Source organism: Pelobates fuscus, chromosome 11, assembly GCF_036172605.1.
Source record: "Pelobates fuscus isolate aPelFus1 chromosome 11, aPelFus1.pri, whole genome shotgun sequence".
NCBI classification, from domain to species: Eukaryota; Metazoa; Chordata; class Amphibia; order Anura; family Pelobatidae; genus Pelobates; species Pelobates fuscus.
The window spans coordinates 106,146,574-106,169,164 of record NC_086327.1 but is presented as its reverse complement, the minus strand read 5'-3'; the positions used below and the strand labels follow the sequence as shown (position 1 = coordinate 106,169,164).

The following is a 22,591-nucleotide window of genomic DNA, read 5'->3' as shown; positions in this document are numbered from 1 at the left end:
AGGCTGGTTTAACCCTGTTGTAAACATAGCAGTTTCTCTGAAACTGCTATGTTTACAGCTGCAGGGTTAACCCTAGATGGACTTGGCACCCAGACCACTTCATTGAGCTGAAGTGGTCTGGGTGCCTATAGTGGTTCTTTAAGTTCCGGAGGGATCGATTGGTGCAAGGGTAGGTTAACAGAACTATGATTTTCTTATCTTAGGTGAAAAAGATTTATGCACAAGTATAGTTTGCATTTAAAAATGCAACTTGCTGTTGTAGGTTAGCCTAGTGCTTTTAGGATGTCCAGAATAAGGAAGTGTTAATTCCACACTATGAATGTAGCTATGGGGATGTCAAAAAGTGTTTCTAAATTAAACTAGGCAACCTAATTACAGAGGGTTAGTGATGGAACAGTCACATGAAGAAAATTTTAATTGTTGTGATGTGGCTTTCTTTTGACGTTCCCCAATTGGGCTCTGATCTGCAGAAAACTTGAGACTACACTGTGTGAAAATAGGTTTTTCTTTTCAAATGGAAAGGCTCAACATTTCAAGTCCTATGCTACGAACCAGGCCTTAAGTTACTTTTGACTGCAAGCCTGGAGGGCAAACCTATTAATAGAGGTGAATATCTAATTTCAAATTTTTAAGGGACACCAGAACAACTTCAGCTTAGTTGCCTAGAATAGAGGGTCTCCTTAACCTTGGAGAAGAGGCAAGACATTCTCTCTAACAATTACTCTAAAAAAAAAGACTAAAGTCCTTTAACCCCTTAAGGACACATGACCTGTCATGATTCCCTTTTATTCCAGAAGTTTGGTCCTTAAGGGGTTAAAATTCAACCTTGAACCCATTCTCTCTATGCTAATGATATTCACAAAAACAAAATAAATAAGGAAAAACTATTCTTACTGTAACTTTCTTTTCTTGGATATTATTCATGGTACCATTTAACATGGGTTAATTCCTCCCTCCCCACTGATAGGACATGAAATTAACAAACCATTAAGGCAGGGTATATGTGGGGCCTAAACATCTCATTCTCTGTCTAGTCACAAGTTTAAAGGCTGCCAGAAAAAGAAAGTTATCGTAAGAATACCTCTTCTTTATTCCTGGCTAATCATGGCAGCTATTAACAGTGAATAACACATGGAGTGACTGTTGCAAGAGCGTAATTTTATCGAGAATGAGAAGAAACAGATTTCATAAGTGTCAGCAGCTGAAGAGAAGCAAGGCTGTAGTGCCAGATAACCCTCATGAGAGAGGACCAATAATAAGTTTTGCAAATGCTCTCTCCTGGAGCACAAGCCTCTGCTGCGCATAAAGAGGAATAATGTCTGTCTCCCTCCAAGTCAATGGTGCTACCATCAGCTCCACCACGCAGGCTCGCTGCCTAGGTGTTCTCTTTGACTCTGACCTCTCTTTCACGCCTCATGTTCAGTCTGTCGCCAAATCCTGCCGCTTCCATCTCAAAAACATTGCGCGCATCTGACCCTACATTACGCCAGATGTGACTAAGGTGCTGGTCCATTCCACTGTCCTTCCTCACCTTGACTACTGTAATCCGCTTCTCAGTGGTCTTACGTGCTTCCAACTTGCACCGTTACAGTCCATAATGAATGCGACAGCGAGACTCCTCTTCTTGTCCGCCCGCACCTCCCACACCTCACCCTTCTGTCAGTCCCTACATTGGCTTCCTGTAAGATAAAGGGCTCAATTTAAAATTCTGGTTCTTGCTTTCAAATCTCTACATAATACTGCTACTACCTATCTATCCTCCCTAATACACAAGTATGCCCCGTCTAGGCCCTTACGATCTGCTGAAGACTTACGTCTATCTTCTGTCCGTATTCCCACCTCTGATGCTCGCCTTCAAGACTTCTTGAGGGCTGCACCATTCTTGTGGAACTCACTTCCCTCCTCCGTTAGATGCTCACTCAGTCTCCACTCCTTCAAAAAAATCATTAAAAACCCACTTCATAAAAGCGTATCCATTAAACTGTTAATAGCTCCCAACTGATTCCTCTCTTGCAACTGTCATTAGTCTAATACTATCCTTACCTTTTGTGTCACTTTACCCCACTCCCTCTAGCATGTAAGCTCATTGAGCACGGCCCTCAACCCCTCTGTTCCTGTGTGTCCAACTTGTTCTGGTTGCTTGTTCGTCCACTCACTGTAAAGTGCTGCGGAACTTGGCGCTATATAAATATTAACATACTAATAATAAGCCTTATTGCCCTAAGGTACAGGAAGTATTTGTGTCTTGTAGTGTGTAAGATAACGCTGACCGAAGCAGCTTCACCTTTATGTGAACCCAAGGGAATTATGAACTGTCTAGATTTAACCAGGGAGCAGTGTAAATGGAGAGGCATCGAATGAGGTTCAATTTGTGACATTTCTCCTTTTCTTGCGAGGATGGATTTGAGAAGTATATTGTTAGGCCAATTTTCTAATTTGGATGAAAGGAACTTACAACCTTAGAAAGGCATAGGCCAGCAAACCACCCCATCATAGATGAATGCCTAAGTCTAGCCGACACGAGAGCCAGAAGTAGCAAGTTCTTCTGGGAAAAGCACTTTGAGAGAAACGTCTTCCAGAGGTTTAAATGGTGAACCTGAAAAAGAATGAAGGAGGACCAGCGGCAGACCCAAGAAACCAAGAAAGACCAGAGAGGAGGCCTAATCTTCATTACAGCCTTGAAATATACTTTTGCCGGTCTGATAGCCAAAATGGCTGAACATTGCACTTTGAGGGAGCTTAAACGGAGTCCACGATCCAAGCCAGATTGTGGAATCCCAGAACTTGAAAACGTGAAGGAGATTAGTCAGAAGGCAGGTCAGATCCCAGAAACTTGGTAAAGGTGTCCCAAATTCTGTGATAGGTAGTAGTAGAAGTTGAAGCTTTACAGGAACAGAATAATGTAGAAATACCATGATCAGACAACCCCTGGAATTTCAGTGACTGTCTTTCAACACGTTACAAGTATGCTGGCCGTGTGCAAAATTGAGCCCACCAATGCTGATGGAAAGTGAGCTTAAAATGAAAAGAAAAATCTTGTTATTAAATAACAGAAAACTGTCTAGAGCTGGGCGACAGGGAAAAAATATATATATAATGGATATAATTGAAAAGGACATCGCCTCAATCGTTGAACAGAAAGGTTTAACATCCACTTTAAGGAATAGAGCTTCTCTCATTGCCCCGTACAAAGTTTGGACTCACATGAGTAAAAGAGTAGTATGCATATTGACAAAGCAGTAAATAAACATCTGTGTCAAAAGTCAAGGACCTTTGCATGAATCTTGCAGGACTAAGTGAGAAAGAGCAAGACAGGAGCTAGTGACCATGCACCGCGTCAGTACATAAGAGGGTACAGAATGTGAAATGATGCTCCTCTTAATTTGACCTAAGGATGTAGCGGCATGTTGCTGTGGCTGGATTCAAGCCCCAGGTGTCAAATGGGTCCAAACCTCTCTTGTAAGCTTGTAGTGACAAGGAAGCAAAGGAGATGAGCAGAGAGGAATACAACTAGAGAGAGGGAAAGATCATTTTTTTTTTTTTTTTTAAATTGTAGGGGGTATAAAATGGGGTTATATATTGGCGACATAGTGAAGAGGGTAAAATATGGGTGAAAGAAGCATGTTGGGATTCAGTGGTCCACTCACAGTGCACAGATTCCCTACTCCTGATATGTTTGCCCCAACTCACGTTCAGCTCCTCCAGTTCTCACCTCTGCAGAGATAGTATTGACATTCCTGCCACATTTTATCATACTAGTCGATATGGCCCTGAAGCAGGGCGACACCCTCCTCCACTCTCTCTAGCCAGGACTGAAACATCTATGGATCCTGTTGATGCCATCGGGCATGCATCAATGAACGAGTCGCGGTAAGTAAGTGTTTAGATATTACCTTTTTGAATTTTGAAACCGTTAATTTAGTATAATTGAGGAGCATGTCCACCGGATTGAATCAAACTCCCTCATCAGAAACATCGGTTATGGTTTCAAATACCCTGCCAGCAGGGAGCTAACACTGGGCAACTCCAGAAATGTGGAGTAGAGAAGCTCCTGAACCCCCACACCTCCAACATTGATTGGGCACCTCAGTGAGGAGTCAGTATAGCTTTTGTGGTGTATCGTACCACTGTCTGTCATTTATAATTCATTTATTGGAAACATGAGCTTTGCGAGCTCAGGTGGGACATCATGGTCATCTTCGATCACTCCTGTTTGGTAAAGGTTATCTGCAGAGTCTCCTCCTAAATAGCCCTGAATCGAAAAGGCCTTGGAGTATCTGCGGAAAGAAGACGTTTTTACATCACAGATATGCCCATTTGCAGAGATTCCTGTTGTGTGCAGAGCTCCTCGAAGGGTGTGAGTGGCCGTGTGTGAATCTGTACTAAGATATTGAACCATAAAAGTGTAGTAATTGGAATCAATGCTTGATGATAATCCGTAAGAATTTGCTGCAAGGATAGCAATCTCCCATTCTTTCAGAGTGCTGTGATGCGCAGGTAGGAGCCCTCACCTAGGAATGCCACCTCACCACCGTTTATTCCAGGAGGAAACGCTGGGTTTCCTGACAACGGAAACATGGGTCCCATCACGGTCGAGAGGGAAAGCTAAATCCGGATCTGATGCCAGATCTGCAATTTGGACCCAATAAAGGGTTGTGTGCGGAGTTTTCTAGCCTCTTCAATGCCCAACCAGACCACTAAAGGTAAAAAGGCAGTGTTTACATTAAAATGCCTGCAGGGACATACTATACTCACCAGAACAACTATAGTGTCCCTTAGATTAGAAATGTACTTTCAATTCTGGACAATTTTTATTTTAGTAGATACCTCTGTGCAAAATACTGACAATCCTTGTTTTAGTGAATTACCTTGTAAACCACTTCAACTGGATGCTGTCATGGTATCGGACCGCCAACAGCTTTAGAACATGTTTAAAACACAAAGTAATACAACTACCAGTGTGGTGGAATCTCGGTAAAAATAAATTTAGTAGGCCGAGATTACCACGTGGCATGTATACGTGCATATGCTGACGTATCGATCAGTTGGTTGCACGAGGCAAGATACGATCAGTAGTGTACGGAGCATGTGCAAGAAAACAGGATATAGTATTCCCCTCCTCCATTGTGCTGGACAGGCTATGCGGTCAAGCAGGAAGTCAATTCTTATTTGTATTGATTGGTCAAGAGAATGTGCGGGTGGAGCTTAATATGGGAGGAGTTATGTGCCTATATAAGGAGCCTGCACTATTGTCCGGGGCTCAGAACTTGCTGTATTTTGGTGACATTAGTCCCTCTGAGTCCCGATCGGTGATCCAATAAAGAATCTCTTCCTTCCTGAAGAAACCTGTGTCCATCTCTCTGTGCTTGGCTTCCGTCAGTTTCTCCGGTATCATTTGGTGCATTGGCCAGGAAGCTCATCGTTCAACGGTAGCTGAGAGGCAGAGGCGTGAGACGGCCTATCTTTACCCACGTTCTCTACGGCTGCACCCCTGAACTTCTGCGTGGACCTCCCTTCGTCTCGGCGCCACTGGTCTGTTGTCCAGGAGATCATCGGCCTCTACGTAAGAAGTGCTGGGGTGTCCCCGTCGATGAGTGTGAACTCGGGTTCAGGAACAAGGAGGTAAGACGACCGCTGTTTTAGACGGCGGACCCACTAGGGGTATACCGATTGTGCGGTAGGCCCAAAAGGGGTTTAAATCTGTGTATGGAATCTGCCCCCTCTGTCGGAGGGAAGGAGCGAAGGCGCACCGCTCAATCGAACGCTCTTTAGTAAGACCGTTTGATTTGGTTTGGAGTCAGGCGGGGTCCTGTGTAAATAGCCCTAGCCGGACACCGGTGTCTTGTCTAGACTAGCGTTCTAGGGTGTATATTACGTTCGCTAGGTCGGAGGGACCGGGAGACTAAGCGGCGCCTGTGTAAATTCGGTTCGCTAGATCTCAACCTATCTTGGCTAAGTGGGAAGGTGTGTAAATTTGGAACCCACTAGATTTTTGATAGAGTAAATAGACTAAGAGGGTTCTGTTGTAAATTCCGCCCTCTAGTTCGCTATATGTGGTGCTTGGGCAGTGTGGCTAACCAAAACGGGTGTAGATAGTTTTAGGTAGTCCATTCAAGGTACTGGCCAATAGTTTAGTTGGGATTGTATATGTGTTAAAGATTGTTAGTAAAGTGTATATCTTGTTAGATAGCGCGAGCTCAGCCGTCTAGCGAGAGTGTTAATAGTGTGTTGCTGTATCATAGTGCACGGTACCATAACCCTGTATATTTACTGACACTGTATATAAGTACTAATCATTGTCGTCTATTGCATGTTTAACACCATAACCACTAATAATTGTATTGTGACCTTAAATTGTGCTTTGACCTATGCTAACCGTACTGTAACCGCTATTTGTAAAAGACGATGTTACTGGGGTGTGTTATAGACGGGTAATTCATATATAGAGAATTATAGCGTGGGTGACTGTATAGTTTCGCCAAAGGGCATAATATTGATTATTCTAGTGACTGGTGTAACAGCTGTGTGTGTACGGGAATTCCCTGAGTGTTTATTGTGTTATTGTGTACGTTTCACTTGGTAACCGTACCACGTGGTGCTGTTGCCGAAGGAAACGGGTGTGACTGTTGAATAGAACGCGTGCATAGTATTCGTTGTCAACGACGTTCCATTGATAAGTATGGGCGCATCGGAGTCAACGATTTTGGATCCCTTAGGTTGTATGGTAAAGAATTTTAAAAAGGGATTTAAAACATGTGATTTTGGGGTTAAAATGTCTCCTGTACGTTTGGTCACTTTGTGCACTAGGGAGTGGCCTACTTTGGTTGCGGCATGGCCGCCACGTGGTAGTTTGGATCCAACTCTGGTACAGCGTGTATACGTGGCTGTATCAGGGAGGCCTGAACTTTACGGACAGTTTCCATATATTGATTGTTGGAGACAGGCCGTAAACGACTCGCCAAGATGGATTCAGATATGCCACGAGGAGCAATGTCGCCTCATGGTGGCCAGGACTTGTTTGTCCACTAGGGCTATGGTTAGGCCCATTTTGGACACGCCCCCTGAGTCCGAGATCCCTTTGCCGCCCCCTTACTTCCCTATAGGAAGAGGTGACGTGAGTGCAGGAAGTTCTATACCCCTCCCCTCATTGCCCCCATCCACTTCCGCTTCCTCCTCCAGTACAGAATCCACCCCCCCTCGTGTTAAACCTTCCCTTCCGGAACCAGAACCAACCCCCTGTTAGATCTGAATATCCTGATTTGGCGCCACTTCAAACTTCCGGTCAAGCTTCTTCTAGCTCGGCTGGGAGTATTCTATTTACCAACTTTTCCCAAAATCAAGCTCCCACATCCTCATGCCCTATTACCCCCCGACTGGAACCTCTAACCGACGCCTCTTTACGTAGCCCTATACTAACCCGACAACTGACCGGTACCCAACAACTCAAACATTACCAGATGCCTCTTCGTCTGAATCCTGGGTCAGCCTACCTCAATGCCGCAGGTCAAATGGCATATGCTGACCCAGTCTTCGTATATGTCCCGTTCACGACTACCGATCTCTTGAATTGGAAGACCCACAACTCCTCGTACACTGAGAAACCACAAGCTATGACCGATCTGTTCACCTCGATAGTTCAGACACATAATCCGACATGGGCTGATTGCCAGCAGTTATTAATGACATTGTTCAATAATGAGGAAAGGACTAGGATTAACCAAGCGGCCATTAAAGCGCTAGAGGATGAAGCCCGTGCTTTAAACCAAGCCAATCCAGCAGCATGGGCCGCAACACATTATCCTAATACCGATCCCGACTGGAATGTTAATGGCGCAGATATGGTTCAACTAAAAGCCTATAGAGACGCTATAATTGCTGGCATGAAAGCCGGAGGGAAGAAAGCTATTAATATGTCGAAGACAGTTGAGGTGATTCAGAAAAGTGATGAAGCGCCCAGTGTCTTTTATGACCGATTATTGGAGGCATACCGCTTGTATACCCCCTTTAATCCGGAAGACGCTGATAATTCCCGAATGGTAAACTCCGCCTTTGTCAGCCAAGCTTACGGAGACATTAAGCGCAAGCTGCAGAAGTTAGAAGGGTTTGCAGGTATGTCTATCACCCAACTAATGAAGGTAGCGAATAAAGTGTACATGAACAGGGAAACAGAAAGTAAGAAAGAGGAAGAGCGCAAGATGCGTAGAAAGGCAGATATGCTAGCGGTAGCAATTGCAGGCGTAGATAAACGGGGAACAGATAGAGGCGATAGTAGATGGAATAGGGAGCCTTTGAGTAGGAATCAGTGTGCGTATTGCAAGGAAGAAGGGCATTGGAGAAACGAGTGTCCGCAAAGAGAGCAGTACGAGAGAGACCTACCCAGGGCAGGTTACGGAAACTTTAGAGGCAGAGCGAGAGGTAGAGGAGGCCCCGGAGGGAGCAATGGTAATAGAGGAAGTAATGGGAACAGAGGAAGTGTAAGGGAAGATAGGTACTATCCAGCAGCGCAAAGGTCCCGCGATAGAGAAGGTAGGGACTTTGTAGGATTGGCTGACACGGTCATGGAGGACTATTGATACCGACCGGGCTCCATCCCCCTTGGTCGAGCGGAGCCTATGGTCGATGTATCAATAGGGGGAAAAAGGAGTGCGTTCATGATCGACACTGGTGCTGAACATTCGGTGGTGACTAACCTAGTTGCTCCTCCATCTGGAAGAACTATTACTGTAATAGGAGCAACTGGAAGAAGTGCTGCAAAACCGGTTCTTAAAAGTCGACTCTGTACATTGGGAGGCCACGTAGTAAAACATCAATTCCTTTACATGCCTGAATGTCCAGTCCAATTGCTGGGACGTGATATGCTATCCAAATTACAAGCACAGATTACGTTCCTACCAAATGGAACAACATCCTTAAAGTTTAATGGACCTTCAGGTATTATGACATTATCTGTACCAAAGGAAGAAGAGTGCCGACTTTATACAGTGTTGACTAGCCAAAACCCTAGGAGTGATGAATCCTTATTCAACATACCAGGAGTTTGGGCAGAGAACAACCCACCAGGACTGGCCCGCAATATTCCACCTATTAAAATCGAACTAAAACTTGGGGTTTATCCAGTGAGCCTAAGACAATATCACATCCCGCAGAAGGCTAAGAAGAACATCCAATCTTATCTGGATAAGTTCATACGGTATGGTATCCTAAAATTCTGTACTTCCCCCTGGAACACCCCATTGCTGCCTGTTCAAAAGCCCGGTACAGATGAGTATCGACCTGTGCAGGACTTGAGAGCAGTCAATGATGCAGTTGTTAGCATACATCCAGTTGTACCCAATCCATATAACCTGCTTGCTTTAATTCCGGGCGGGGCTACTTACTTTACAGTCTTAGACCTCAAAGATGCCTTCTTTTGCCTTCGAATTGCCGCAGAAAGCCAATGTATCTTCGCTTTCCAATGGGAAAACGCTGTGACGGGCTCAAAACGCCAAATGACCTGGACAAGACTGCCCAAAGGGTTTAAAAATTCACCTACCCTATTTGGGTCAGCTCTAAGTCAAGATCTACTGGATTTCGAGTCCATCCCAGGAGAGTGTGTATTGTTACAATATGTAGATGACTTGTTGATAGCAGCAGTTACAAAGGAAATATGTCAGCAAGCAACGCACGATCTACTACACATTCTCTGGAAGGCAGGATACAAGGTGTCTAGAAAGAAGGCTCAGTTGTGTTTGCCAACTGTCAAATATCTGGGATTCCATATCTCTGAAGGTCAAAGAATTATGGGGCCAGAGAGAAAAGAAGCTGTATGTCAAATACCGATACCCAAGAATAGAAGACAAGTGCGAGAATTCTTGGGGGCAGCAGGCTTCTGTAGGATATGGATTCCCAGCTACGCGATACTGGCAAAACCTCTGTATGCAGCTATCAAGGGTACAGAGCACGACCCCTTCTTATGGACTCAAGAACAGCAAACGGCATTTGAAGATGTCTGCCTGATCACACACGACCATTCTACCTGTATGTACACGAGCAAAGAAGAATGGCTGTGGGAGTATTGACACAGTACTTGGGATCATGGCAAAGACCTGTTGCCTACATGTCTAAGCAACTGGATGCAGTGGCCAGCAGACTTCCACCTTGTCTAAGAGCCGTAGCTGCAGCCGCCCTGCTAGTAGCTGAAGCCGATAAACTCACTCTGGGTCAAGAACTTTATGTACGAGTCCCACATGCGGTACAGACGTTGTTGGATTACAAAGGAAATCATTGGTTTAGTAACAATGTTGTGTGAAAACCCAAGAGTGCATTTAGAGACTGTAAATACCTTAAATCCAGCTACCCTTTTGCCACAACCTACTGAAAGTCAACATGATTGTTTGGAAGTGATGGATGAAGTATTTTCAAGTAGACCAGATCTTCGTGATTTTCCCATCCAGAACCCCGATGTTCAATATTACACCGACGGCAGTAGTTATGTGAAAGAAGGGATCCGCTATGCAGGATATGCAGTAACAACGATAGACAAGGTGATAGAAGCTCGGCCACTGGCAAAAGGAACATCAGCACAAAAGGCAGAATTTATAGCACTGACACGAGCGTTACAATTGGCTGAAGGTTTAAGAGTGAACATCTATACGGACTCCAAGTATGCGTTTTTAACCACTCATGCCCACGGAGCTTTGTATAAAGAAAGAGGACTATTGAATTCAGAAGGCAAATAAATCAAGTACGCAGCTGAAATCCTACAACTATTGGAAGCAGTGTGGGAGCCGAAAGAAGTCGGTATTATACATTGTCGAGCGCATCTGAGAGGAGATGGTGATGTAACCAAAGGAAATCGGATGGCAGATAGTGCAGCTAAGCGTGCCGCTGAATCAGGAAGACAGGAATATGTGGAGCATATAGCTGCTCTTATACCAACTCCACTGTCTCAATGGACTCCAGTTTATACAGCTCAAGAAGAGGAGTGGTTAAAGACTGAATCTGGAAAGTATTTGGAGAACAGATGGTATCAGTTAGAAGATGGAAGAATAGTCATTCCAGCATCACTAGCGGTAGAAATTGTCCAAAACTATCACAACGGGACACATTCTGGGAGAGATAGTACAGAAGAATCTCTCAGAAAACATTTCTACATACCAAGATTGTCCAACTTGACTCAGGCCATTGTACGAAGATGTGTAACGTGTGCTAAAAATAATGCAAGGCAAGGACCAGTAAAGCCACCAGGAGTCCAGTTTATGGGGGGACTCCCCATGTCCGATCTACAAATTGACTATACAGTAATGCCTAAATCTGGTGGACATCGCTACCTACTGGTAGTTGTGTGCACCTATTCAGGCTGGGTAGAAGCATGTCCTACTCGTACGGAGAAAGCAGGAGAAGTTGTGAGATTCCTGCTACGAGAAATAATACCCCGATATGGACTACCCTGCTCTATAGGATCGGACAATGGTCCAGCTTTTGTTCATCAGTGCCTACAACAACTGACTCATATGCTTGGTATAAAGTGGAGGCTTCATACGGCATATAGACCCCAGAGTTCTGGTAAGGTAGAGAGAATGAATAGAACTATTAAGAATCAGTTGGCTAAAATGTGTCAGGAAACCCAACTTAAGTGGAACGTTCTCTTGCCCATAGCTCTATTGCGAATCCGCAGTACACCTACCAGAAGGATGGGCCTCTCTCCTTTTGAAATCATGTATGGGCGACCACCTCCCGTACTTGGTATCTTAAGGGGGGATTTGAGTCAGTTGGGAGAAGGTATTACCCGGCAACAGGTTGTAGAGTTGGGTAAGACTATGGAGGAGGTACAGAAATGGGTACAAGATAGATTACCTGTGAATATTTATCCCCCAGTTCATAGTTACCACCCAGGAGACCAAGTGTGGATTAAAGAGTGGAATAATGTACCGTTAGGGCCCAAGTGGAGAGGTCCTTATGTTGTTCTTTTGTCTACCCCTACAGCGATAAAAGTAGCCGAAGTGACTCCGTGGATACATCACTCCAGGGTTAAACCAGCAGCAGTCGATTCTTGGCAAGCTACAGCAGATCCAGAGAATCCCTGCAAGATCCGGTTAAAGCGCACGACTCAGTCGGAGTGACGAGGAACCTTGTGGATTACAAATTTTATTGTTACAGAGATTTGGTAAGTGAGTGAAAGGCCATAATGAAGCCTGTCCGCTCACCAACGAGTGTATAAGTCAGGAAAAGTCTCGAAGGGACCCCTGTGAAGACGAGCAGAACTCCATTCCCTGCAGCCCTTACATCCTGGAAGCTGAGGTGCCTTCGCACGGACGAAGACTGAGGATGACGACGAAAGATGTGTTTCTGATAATGTTTTTATATGTGTATTTTTATATTCAGGAAGGTAGAGGTACCGACACCCCTAGCTGTGAGGTATGCATTAAGACTACAAGAACAGGTAACCATATTTCCCAGACCCTAATTTGGCATTCGCAATACGAGTGTAAAAGAGATGTATCAAGATGTAGATACTTAAATATAGAATATAGTGTGTGCCATTTAGGAGTAGGAGAACCTAAGTGCTTCAGTCCAGAGTATCAACCCCGTACGATTTGGTTGACTCTCAGGAATGGAGATCCTCAGGGGACCCTAATTAATAAAACGGTATTAGAATCCGTATATTCTTCAGGTGTTCTGCTATTTGATGCGTGTAAAGCGATATCGAGTGGTAGAAAGCCGTGGAATGTATGTGGGGATCTTAGATGGGAGAGAACGTATGGGTCTAACGATAAATATATTTGTCCCAGTAGTAAAAATAAGTATGTGAGCCCTAGATGCCCAAATAGAGATTATAACTTTTGCCCATATTGGTCTTGTGTGGGGTGGGCAACTTGGGGACAGACCGCAGACAAGGACATGATTGTGACTAAGTTGCCTACCAGTCCATATTGTAAGTCTATGGAATGCAATGCAGTCCATATACTTATAAATAACCCCGACAAGTTCTTAGATAAATATGGTAATTTATTTGGGTTCCAAATATATGGGACGGGTTTAGATCCTGGGACAGTATTGTTTATAGGGGTAGAGACTGATACAGTATCCTCCCAAACTCATCAAGTATACCATTCCTTTTATGAAGAGATGAGTATAGATAATAAGATCCCCCATAATGCTAAAAACCTGTTCATTGATTTAGCCGAAAGTATTGCCGGTAGTCTTAATGTTACCAACTGCTATGTGTGTGGAGGTACTAACATGGGAGACCAATGGCCTTGGGAAGCAAAGGAGGTAATGTCCGGTTCTGAGGCAGTTGACCAATTAATATCTACACAAGCCGATTATCATATGAGTGTTAGAGGTAAATCTGAGTGGAGATTAAAGACCTCCATCATAGGTTATGTTTGCATAGCGAGGAAAGGAATGATGTATAATACTTCTGTAGGAGAATTAACTTGTCTAGGGCAAAAAGCTTATGATGATGATACAAAGAATACAACTTGGTGGTCGGCTTCAAATGTCTCAGAACCATCTAACCCGTTTGCAAGATACGCTAATTTAAAGGATGTGTGGTTTGATCTATCCATCACATCTAACTGGAGAGCCCCAGCAAATTTGTACTGGATCTGTGGTAAGAAAGCCTATTCGGAGTTGCCACAGGACTGGGAAGGGGCATGTGTGTTGGGTATGCTCAAACCATCCTTCTTCTTGTTACCTATTGAAACAGGTGAGACTTTAGGTGTTAAAGTGTATGATGTGAATCATAGGAAGAAAAGGGGACCCATAGAGATAGGCGCCTGGGAAGATGATGAATGGCCTCCCCAGCGTATTATAGATTATTATGGGCCAGCCACGTGAGCAGAGGATGGTATCTTTGGTTATAGAACCCCAATTTATATGCTCAACCGTATTATAAGATTACAGGCAGTGGTTGAGATCATTACTAACGAGACATCACAAGCGCTCAATCTTCTAGCGAAGCATAATACCAGGATGAGGACAGCAGTATACCAAAATAGATTAGCCTTGGATTACCTTTTGGCAGTAGAGGGAGGTGTATGTGGGAAGTTTAACCTGAGCAATTGCTGTCTTCAAATAGATGACGAAGGGCAAGCAATAGCTGAGCTTACTAGCCATATGGTTAAACTAGCGCATGTGCCTACTCAGGTATGGAAAGGGTACAATCCAAGTAGTTGGTTTGGTAGCTGGTATGAGTGGTTTGGAGGGCTTAAGGCAGTGGTAGGTGGAGTCCTACTGATTTTAATGTTGTGTCTACTCTTGCCATGTCTTATACCCTTAGTAGTTAGGTCTGTGCAAAGCCTGATAGAAAATATAGCAGAGAGGAAGGCTGCTGCACAGATAATGGCAATTTATAAATATAAGGCTCTAGATCAGGGAGAACCAATGCAGGAAGATGAGTGTTGAAGATTCACATCATAGATAAGTCTGGTCTGGTTCATGGTAACTTGCGGTGTATGCAAACCAAGGTTAAGTGATGCCTCAAGTAATTGTGAAATATCAAGAGGCATCAAAGGGGGGAATGTGGTGGAATCTCGGTAAAAATAAATTTAGTAGGCCGAGTTTACCACGTGGCATGTATACGTGCATATGCTGACGTATCGATCAGTTGGTTGCACGAGGCAAGATACGATCAGTAGTGTACGGAGCATGTGCAATAAAACAGGATATAGTATTCCCCTCCTCCATTGTGCTGGACAGGCCATGCGGTCAAGCAGGAAGTTAATTCTTATTTGTATTGATTGGTCAAGAGAATGTGCGGGTGGAGCTTAATATGGGAGGAGTTATGTGCCTATATAAGGAGCCTGCACTATTGTCCGGGGCTCAGAACTTGCTGTATTTTGGTGACATTAGTCCCTCTGAGTCCCGATCGGTGATCCAATAAAGAATCTCTTCCTTCCTGAAGAAACCTGTGTCCATCTCTCTGTGCTTGGCTTCCGTCAGTTTCTCCGGTATCACCAGCTAACCAAATGTATTTATTAACACAAGAGCAGTGAGGTGACCCACATGAATGGAAGTGGAGAACATTGCTTGGACTCCTGATGATGCAGGGGCACCTAACCAGCTTTAAGTCCATGCCTACAATCATAGAGGACATTTTGGCAAAGGTGATAGCATATCTAAAGAGATATTTTGCATAGGTAAATGAATGGTGCCGTGTACCATATTTCATTCACATCAAGCAAACCTTTCAAAATGTGTATGTAAACATTAATTAACATTCGTAATCCTTTACCAGTGAAACAAGCCATTCCAGGGCTATTCACCGGTAACGAACTGAGGAAATTTACAGTAAGTCTGCCATTACACCTATAAGATTTATTCACTAAACTGCACACTGTAGCACATTGAAACTTAATTTGAGGAATGTAGGCAACAGTAGCTGATTGAGGGAAGCTGTAATTTAACTCAACAATAGTTACCATTTGGAACACTTTAGTCTAAGTGAAATAAATGTAAAAAAATAATCATGTCAGTGTAGTCCTCTCCATGAACACTAGATGGCACTCGCAACCCCCCCCCCCCCCCCCGGAACCATAGTTACCGTCTGCTTGTGCTGGGGACAGGTTTGTGATCGGACCGGATGTCAATGTGCAAGCAGGATCTGAACACAAAATTGCAGGAACGGATGTTATTTGAGGTCAGACCCGAGTTTTCTAGCTCTCTGTAGCTTGCTATGTCTATTTTTATATGGATAGAGAATGCCTTGTGTCTCATTCAGTAGAGTGGGGTTTGGCTGTTACTGTGAGTGTCAGTCCTGCTGCTCAGCATGTGTCAGTCCTGCTGCTGTTAGTGTCAGTCCTGCTGCTGTGTCAGTCCTGCTGCTGTGAGTGTCAGTCCTGCTGCTGTGCGTGTCAGTCCTGCTGCTGTGCGTGTCAGTCCTGCTGCTGTGAGTGTCAGTTCTGCTGCTGTGAGTGTCAGTCCTGCTGCTGTGAGTGTCAGTCCTGCTGCTCAGCATGTGTCAGTCCTGCTGCTCAGCATGTGTCAGTCCTGCTGCTCAGCATGTGTCAGTCCTGCTGCTCAGCATGTGTCAGTCCTGCTGCTCAGCATGTGTCAGTCCTGCTGCTCAGCATGTGTCAGTCCTGCTGCTCAGCATGTGTCAGTCCTGCTGCTCAGCATGTGTCAGTCCTGCTGCTCAGCATGTGTCAGTCCTGCTGCTCAGCATGTGTCAGTCCTGCTGCTCAGCATGTGTCAGTCCTGCTGCTCAGCATGTGTCAGTCCTGCTGCTCAGCATGTGTCAGTCCTGCTGCTCAGCATGTGTCAGTCCTGCTGCTCAGCATGTGTCAGTCCTGCTGCTGTAAGTGTCAGTCCTGCTGCTGTAAGTGTCAGTCCTGCTACTGTGAGTGTCAGTCCTGCTGCTCAGCATGTGTCAGTCCTGCTGCTGTGTCAGTTCTGCTGCTGTAAGTGTCAGTCCTGCTACTGTGAGTGTCAGTCCTGCTGCTCAGCATGTGTCAGTCCTGCTGCTGTGTCAGTTCTGCTACTGTGAGTGTCAGTTCTGCTGCTGTGAGTGTCAGTCCTTCTGCTGTGAGTGTCAGTCCTGCTGCTCAGCATGTGTCAGTCCTGCTGCTCAGCATGTGTCAGTCCTGCTGCTCAGCATGTGTCAGTCCTGCTGCTCAGCATGTGTCAGTCCTGCTGCTCAGCATGTGTCAGTCCTGCTGCTCAGCATGTGTCAGTCCTGCTGCTCAGCATGTGTCAGTCCTGCTGCTCAGCATGTGTCAGTCCTGCTGCTGTGGGCCATGTCCCCCATGACAGCTATTTGGGTGGATTGAACATAATGTAAATGTAATTCAGAAAAGCTGATATGGCAGTGTTTAGCCAGCATTGAGCTTTATGTGTACAGAATAAGGTTAAAGTAACTGCTCTCACCTGTTCTGGGACTGAAACTCCCATCATCCTCAGAGGAAATCTGAATTAGGATGATGGGAGCTGGAGGGCAGATTTTGCCCTGCATGCTTTGAATTGCAATGATCGCATGTAGGGGATTTTGTATCTGAAAGGTTGTAACTCGTGTACTTTTGCTTTTTCCACATAGGGTGTTTTTGTGGACTCTGCGGCATTTAATTAATTTCTTAAGACATGTGGCTCTCAAGGCTAACCTCGCAGATGGTTAGAGCCACACAGCGTACAGGTAAGGCCAGATGTTTCACTATTATAACAATATGGCTAGTCACTGGCTTATCAGGAAATAGTGCAGTGTGCCTCTTCATTATACGTTCATTATTTTCTGGAATCCAAATAACCGAGCTCTGAAATTAATGTTGAACGTGGTTGGAGGTTTGTAGTGCTATCATGATATCTGAGAGTCTGTTATTGACCAAAGCATTTCCTGTATACAGGGTTTATTTCTGGGTTATGGTACCATATCTGCTGCAGTGCTTCTTGGACGATAACTGGCTCTAGTTTCTGAACTGAACTTGAAATGGTCAGTTTTATCGTACAAGAAGTTCTTCCATAGTGATGGCTATGAGTATTTTCAATGCAAGAAATTATGTGGAACATGTGGCAGCATGAACCAAGGATTGGCTTATGGTCCAACAGCCTTCTCTCCCCATATAAGCAGAGCTTTTAAGGACCCACCAAGTAACTCCAGGTGCTCTAGTAAATGGTAGCCAACTCTTTTTCAGCATTAGCATGGGAATCCAAAGAAAAATTAGTACAAGCTTGGATTAATGGTTGACAATTGAAGCTTCCCCAAGCCATTTTTATTCAAACTTAATCCATGTGAAAAGCAATCACATCTGACATGTTTCGTCTACAAAAAAAATACTGATTCGTAGATGCACCCTCACCCTTATAAAGGAAACTAAGGTGATCACCCATACCAAGGAACCACCCATTACAAAAATTAACTACTTTCCAAACTAGGTAAATAGCTACACATAAAAATATAAAAACATTAAATATATGAATAAGTAAATCTTTTGATATTATATCTCAAAATAAATGGATTTTATTAACAATTGATAACATTTCACAAAAAAACTGCTAAATCTGCATAAAGGCAATTCATATATAATATGGAAAAAAGTGTTCTGTGAAAAAGGGCGCTTAAAAAGTAATATTTATTTATAAAATATTTGACCAGGATGGATACATTGAGATTTCTCTAGTTTTCAAGTATGTCCTGGGTCCACAAAACATTGCATTGTTACAATAGGATACAATATTACAAAAATACAATATACAAACTATATATATATATATATATATATATATATATAAAAAAAAATTTTTTAGTACATAACAGGTCATAAATATATTCAACCATGACAGGTGCATTCTGTGCGGAGTATATTTTAGCTGCTACCACACCCGTGTGGGAATCTGTTAACCCACCAAAAAAATGGAATGGAAGACAAGGAAAATGTGCTAGAAGGTAAAAACCCTCTACCTAACCCTTATGGTGGAACACTAAGGTATAAAAAGGAGAACACTTACCCCTATATAAACATTAGAATGGAATCCTATGGCTGGGCTATAAATTGAGAGAAAGATATATAGTGTAGACTGTATAAAAAGAGGGGAGTTAGAAAACATATAATGGTCAAACTCACATGTAAAGAGCCAAAAAGTGGACTGGCTCAGATCGTTTGTTGTATTCAGGTGACACCCTCCCTCTTCTTTTCTTTATAAATACACTCAGGAGAAAACACAGAGAGAAAAGGAAATTCTTGGTGTAGTATAAAGTGCAATCCAGTGAATAAAGGTATAAATATATACTACTCACCTGCTTTAGAGCCACTGAGTTTGACCATTATATGACATAACTAAAAGGTATACTAGGCAGAATTCCACAATGTCCATTTAAAAAAACAAGCCCATAGAAACACATAATGAGTTCCTGGTGCAATTGATTGGGTGAGGAGTTTCTTATAATAATGACAGTTTACGTAAGTGCCAATTTCTATGCAAAATCACCTCCCTGGATGTCAACCACTGTGTGAATGAGGGAGGTTGTGGATCACACCAGTGAAATCTTATATATTGAGTAGGTGTTGAGCTATGTGACTTTGGTTAAGATAGGTATTCGTGCTGGTGTATGATGTAGGAGAAGGGATTCTTTGGTCTACAATTTTTGTAAAAAATATTTAACTGTGTTTTTAACTTCTTTATTTCATTTTGTTTTAGGATGTCTTTTGCCACGCTTTTTAAGTCCAAATTACAAGACCATATCTGCATTTTATAGCACACGGCAACAACAGAGACCGCAAGTACCTCCCCAAGTATGGTACAACTTTCAGCCTGAACTAGATGAATTTCTAGTGCCCCGCATGATGTCAATCAGCCCTTTAGAGAGCATGATTACTTCCCGTTATTTCCTGCCAAAACCAGAGTCCTCTAAAACACTTGAAGAACCTCTAGAAAACATATTATATTATGAATGCCCTACCCAGCAGGACACTGAGGACATGGGTGAAGATAGGGAAGATAGGGGTGCAGTGCATTGCAAAAACGTTTTGAAGATTCGACGGAGGAAAATGAACAAACACAAGTATAAAAAGCTTATGAAACGCACAAAATTCCTCCGCCGAAAGATTAGAGATGGACGCAGACTTAGGAAGCAGGTAAGATGCTTTGAGATTGCTGTATTGATACAATATAAAATAACTAATTTATAAAAGTTGTATGTTATTGTTTTTTGGTTTTTAAATTACATTGCCACAGAGGCCTATTGAGGTAGTAAACGCTCATTGTGATGTCGTTATGTCTTTTGTGTTTCTTGTATGTGCTTTATTGGAAACCAGTGAACCTTTCAAAAATGTAAATATAACTTAGTGGTTTTTAGGTCTGGTTGACATAAAAATTAAAACAAAGATGGTAAATATTTGATTGACTTTTGAAGATAACATGTAGCTCTCTCTTAAAGTATACATTCCTTGGATACACTTACGTATGCTCCAATGAAAGAATAAAAATAAATTATCTGTACACTGTGCTAGATATATCGATTACAAAATAAATAAATGTTCCCTTCACCAACTGTCTTTTTGCATGAGGTCTGTGCCATCAATTTAGTGACAGGAAAAAAAAAAAAACTAAAACCCTCCGACTCGAGATTGTTTTCTCTCCAGCTCAGCAATTACAGAGAATGCAGGTAGGTGAGCCCATCTTGGGGAATGTTTCCCAAACAGGACTAATCATACGGCAAAGTGATGGGAGGTATAGAGCCAAGTGCTAGGGTAAGATATTAAATTACTGTAAGTCCACACATCTCCGATCATGGGAGCAGTGGGTAGAAGGTTTTTAGATACTTTATAGTGCTTAAAGGGACACTGCAAACACCTAAAGCAATTTATGTTGGTATAGTGCTTTGTGTGGAGAGTGTCTTTTTTATGTTTTTATTTTTTTTATTTTACAAAAAGTACTGATTTTAGTAGAAATTGGCACTTTATTAAATTAACATTGATTTTAATTAACATTGATTGTTACACCCCTTATGTCCCTTCCGCCTTCCAATGAGACATTCAGTCCTGTTCCTTGTTTGGTTAGCTCAGTGGAGCTTAATTCAAGAGGCAGAAAATTGCCCAGAAACCTGCCTTGGTGCTGCAGTCTGTGATTGGACAGCCACAGAAATATTGAGGTGGGGTAGAAGTGGAGGGCTTGCAAAGGCTTCAGACAAGAGATCTGCAGCTTCTGCAATGTGTTTTTAGATATAACCCCAATGAAACAAAATGCATAATTCATTGCATGCATGTTTTCGTTAGCCTATATCTATTAAATAGGTTTATCTTTTTATTCAGACAGTGGAGTGCCCCTTTAAATATATGAGTTACGTTTTATGTACGATATAGATATAGATGTAAAAAAAGAGAGAAAATTTGTATCTTGTAATAATGCTTCAGACTTGAGAAAGGGAGGTTCTCCCAAAAGCTTGTCATTAAAAAGTTCTGTTAGTCCAATAAAAAAGGTATTACAAGATCCAATTTTTATCTGTTTTTTACATCTACATCACTGGACTAATACGGCTACACTCTCTACTTGAACACTATATATATATATATATATATATATATATATATATATATATATATTGTCCCTAGACATCCTTGCACACAGGATTAAATACTTAAAAAGTTGCCGGGAACAATGCCTTTGGATATCCAGAATAGTAGAAAGGGACACTCCAGGCACCCAGGCCACTTCTGCTCATTGGAGTGGTCTGGGTGCCCACTACTCTTAACCCTGCAAGTGTAATTATTGCAGTTTTTTATAAATTGCAATAATTACATTGCAGGGTTAACTCCACCTCTAGTGGCTGTCTACTAGACAGCCACTAGAGGTCACTTCCTGACACATAGCACAGATTATCTGTGCTAGAGCGTCGCTGGACGTCCTCACGCTATGTGAGGACCTCCAGTGTCGCTCATTTCCTCATAGGAAAGCATTGAAAATCTTTTTCAATGCTTTCCTATGGGGAGCGCTAATGCGCATGCGCAGCATTGCCGCGTATGCGCATTAGGTCTCCTCGGCCGGTGGGCAGGATCAGGAGCGGCGCGGAGGAGGAGACAGCGACAGGTAAGTGACTGAAGGGTCTAAATTGGGGCTGGCTTGCTAAATAAAGCTTTCCTCATATTAGAAGGAAGAACTGTTTCTGTTGTTTATGACTTATACCCGGCCAGCCTGCTACAATATATTATTATTTTTAGAGGACCTGCCATGACAGGTCCATATTAAAGCAAAATAGTTATTTTTACTTTCTTTTGTAATGTAAACAAGTGCTTATTTTATACTTTTTTTTTTTTTTTATTATTTTTGCAGGCCAAATTTGAAAAAGATTTGAAAAGAATCTGGAGGAGAGCAGGACTCAAAAAAGCGCCTGATGGTTGGCAAACACCAAAGATCTACGTGAAGCACTGAGACCCGGATAATATAAATTATACTTTTTCAGGATTTATTGTACAATAAACAAGATGTTTACACACAGATCTTTGAAATTCTTTTCAACTTTGATGAAATGAGGATTTTTTTTCCTGCCAATTAAGGTTTTAATTAAATGGTCCACATGGTCATAGGCAAAAGTTGTACCTGCAAATTCTTTCAGTTTTGGTGGCTATATATATCATCCAAGTAATTCTGCAAATTGTGGAGTAGAACCTTACAATAATCTGCCAAGTTTGCAAAAGCCCCCCAAGGGTCAGTAAATGTGAGGTGGTAAAGGTTAGATTTACTTGCCTGAACCTGTCCCTCGTAGGTGAGACCATCTTTATTCGGATGTTCCTCTTCAGGAATGCGCCGGAGGCCTTACATCACTGTTGAGGTATATCGAAGATCCTGCAATATCCTCCATAAACAGAGCCAGTTCCCTGCATCCATCACTGGTGACTGTAGGGATTGACACTGTAGCTCTGCCCAGAGTCTAAGAAAGTCAGCAGAAAAAATATACAGAGATAATGATATAATGATAATACTTTTTCTCTTTATAACTCTTGACTTGGTTAAAATTTCAGTGAAATTCCAACACAGTCAAATTTAGTATTTCATAAAGCTTCTATCTTTATGAAATATACATTTTCCTGGGGTGATGTTTATATCAGATGGGTAGTAAAACCACCTGTAAGTGGTTCTCTTTTCTAGAATTGAACTGTGGCCATTCTGTGAATATTTAACT

At 42.8% G+C, this 22,591-nt stretch overlaps 1 protein-coding gene across 2 annotated transcripts; it reads left to right on the top strand.

Moving 5' to 3' along the window:
• The first annotated feature begins 15,537 nt into the window (after positions 1–15,537).
• On the top strand, positions 15,538–21,906 carry AURKAIP1 (aurora kinase A interacting protein 1). Of its 2 annotated transcripts, none has more exons than XM_063435817.1 (4): positions 15,538–15,622; positions 17,015–17,110; positions 19,111–19,547; positions 21,742–21,906. In XM_063435817.1, the coding sequence occupies exons 2-4, from the start codon at positions 17,059–17,061 to the stop codon at positions 21,838–21,840; spliced, it is 588 nt and encodes a 195-aa protein (XP_063291887.1). In that variant the 5' UTR covers positions 15,538–15,622; positions 17,015–17,058; the 3' UTR covers positions 21,841–21,906. The 2 variants fall into 2 exon arrangements, with proteins under 2 accessions (XP_063291887.1, XP_063291888.1); XM_063435818.1 differs by lacking the exon at positions 15,538–15,622 and adding an exon at positions 15,670–15,726.
• The last annotated feature ends 685 nt before the right edge of the window (positions 21,907–22,591 follow it).

Excerpts from the sequence above, each read along its gene's own strand:
- AURKAIP1 (XM_063435817.1), top strand. The coding sequence starts at position 17,059 with ATGTGGCTCTCAAGGCTAACCTCGCAGATGGTTAGAGCCACACAGCGT. Across the intron at positions 17,111-19,110 it reads TAGAGCCACACAGCGTACAG|GATGTCTTTTGCCACGCTTT; the intron begins GTAAGGCCAGAT and ends ATTTTGTTTTAG. Across the intron at positions 19,548-21,741 it reads GACGCAGACTTAGGAAGCAG|GCCAAATTTGAAAAAGATTT; the intron begins GTAAGATGCTTT and ends TTATTTTTGCAG.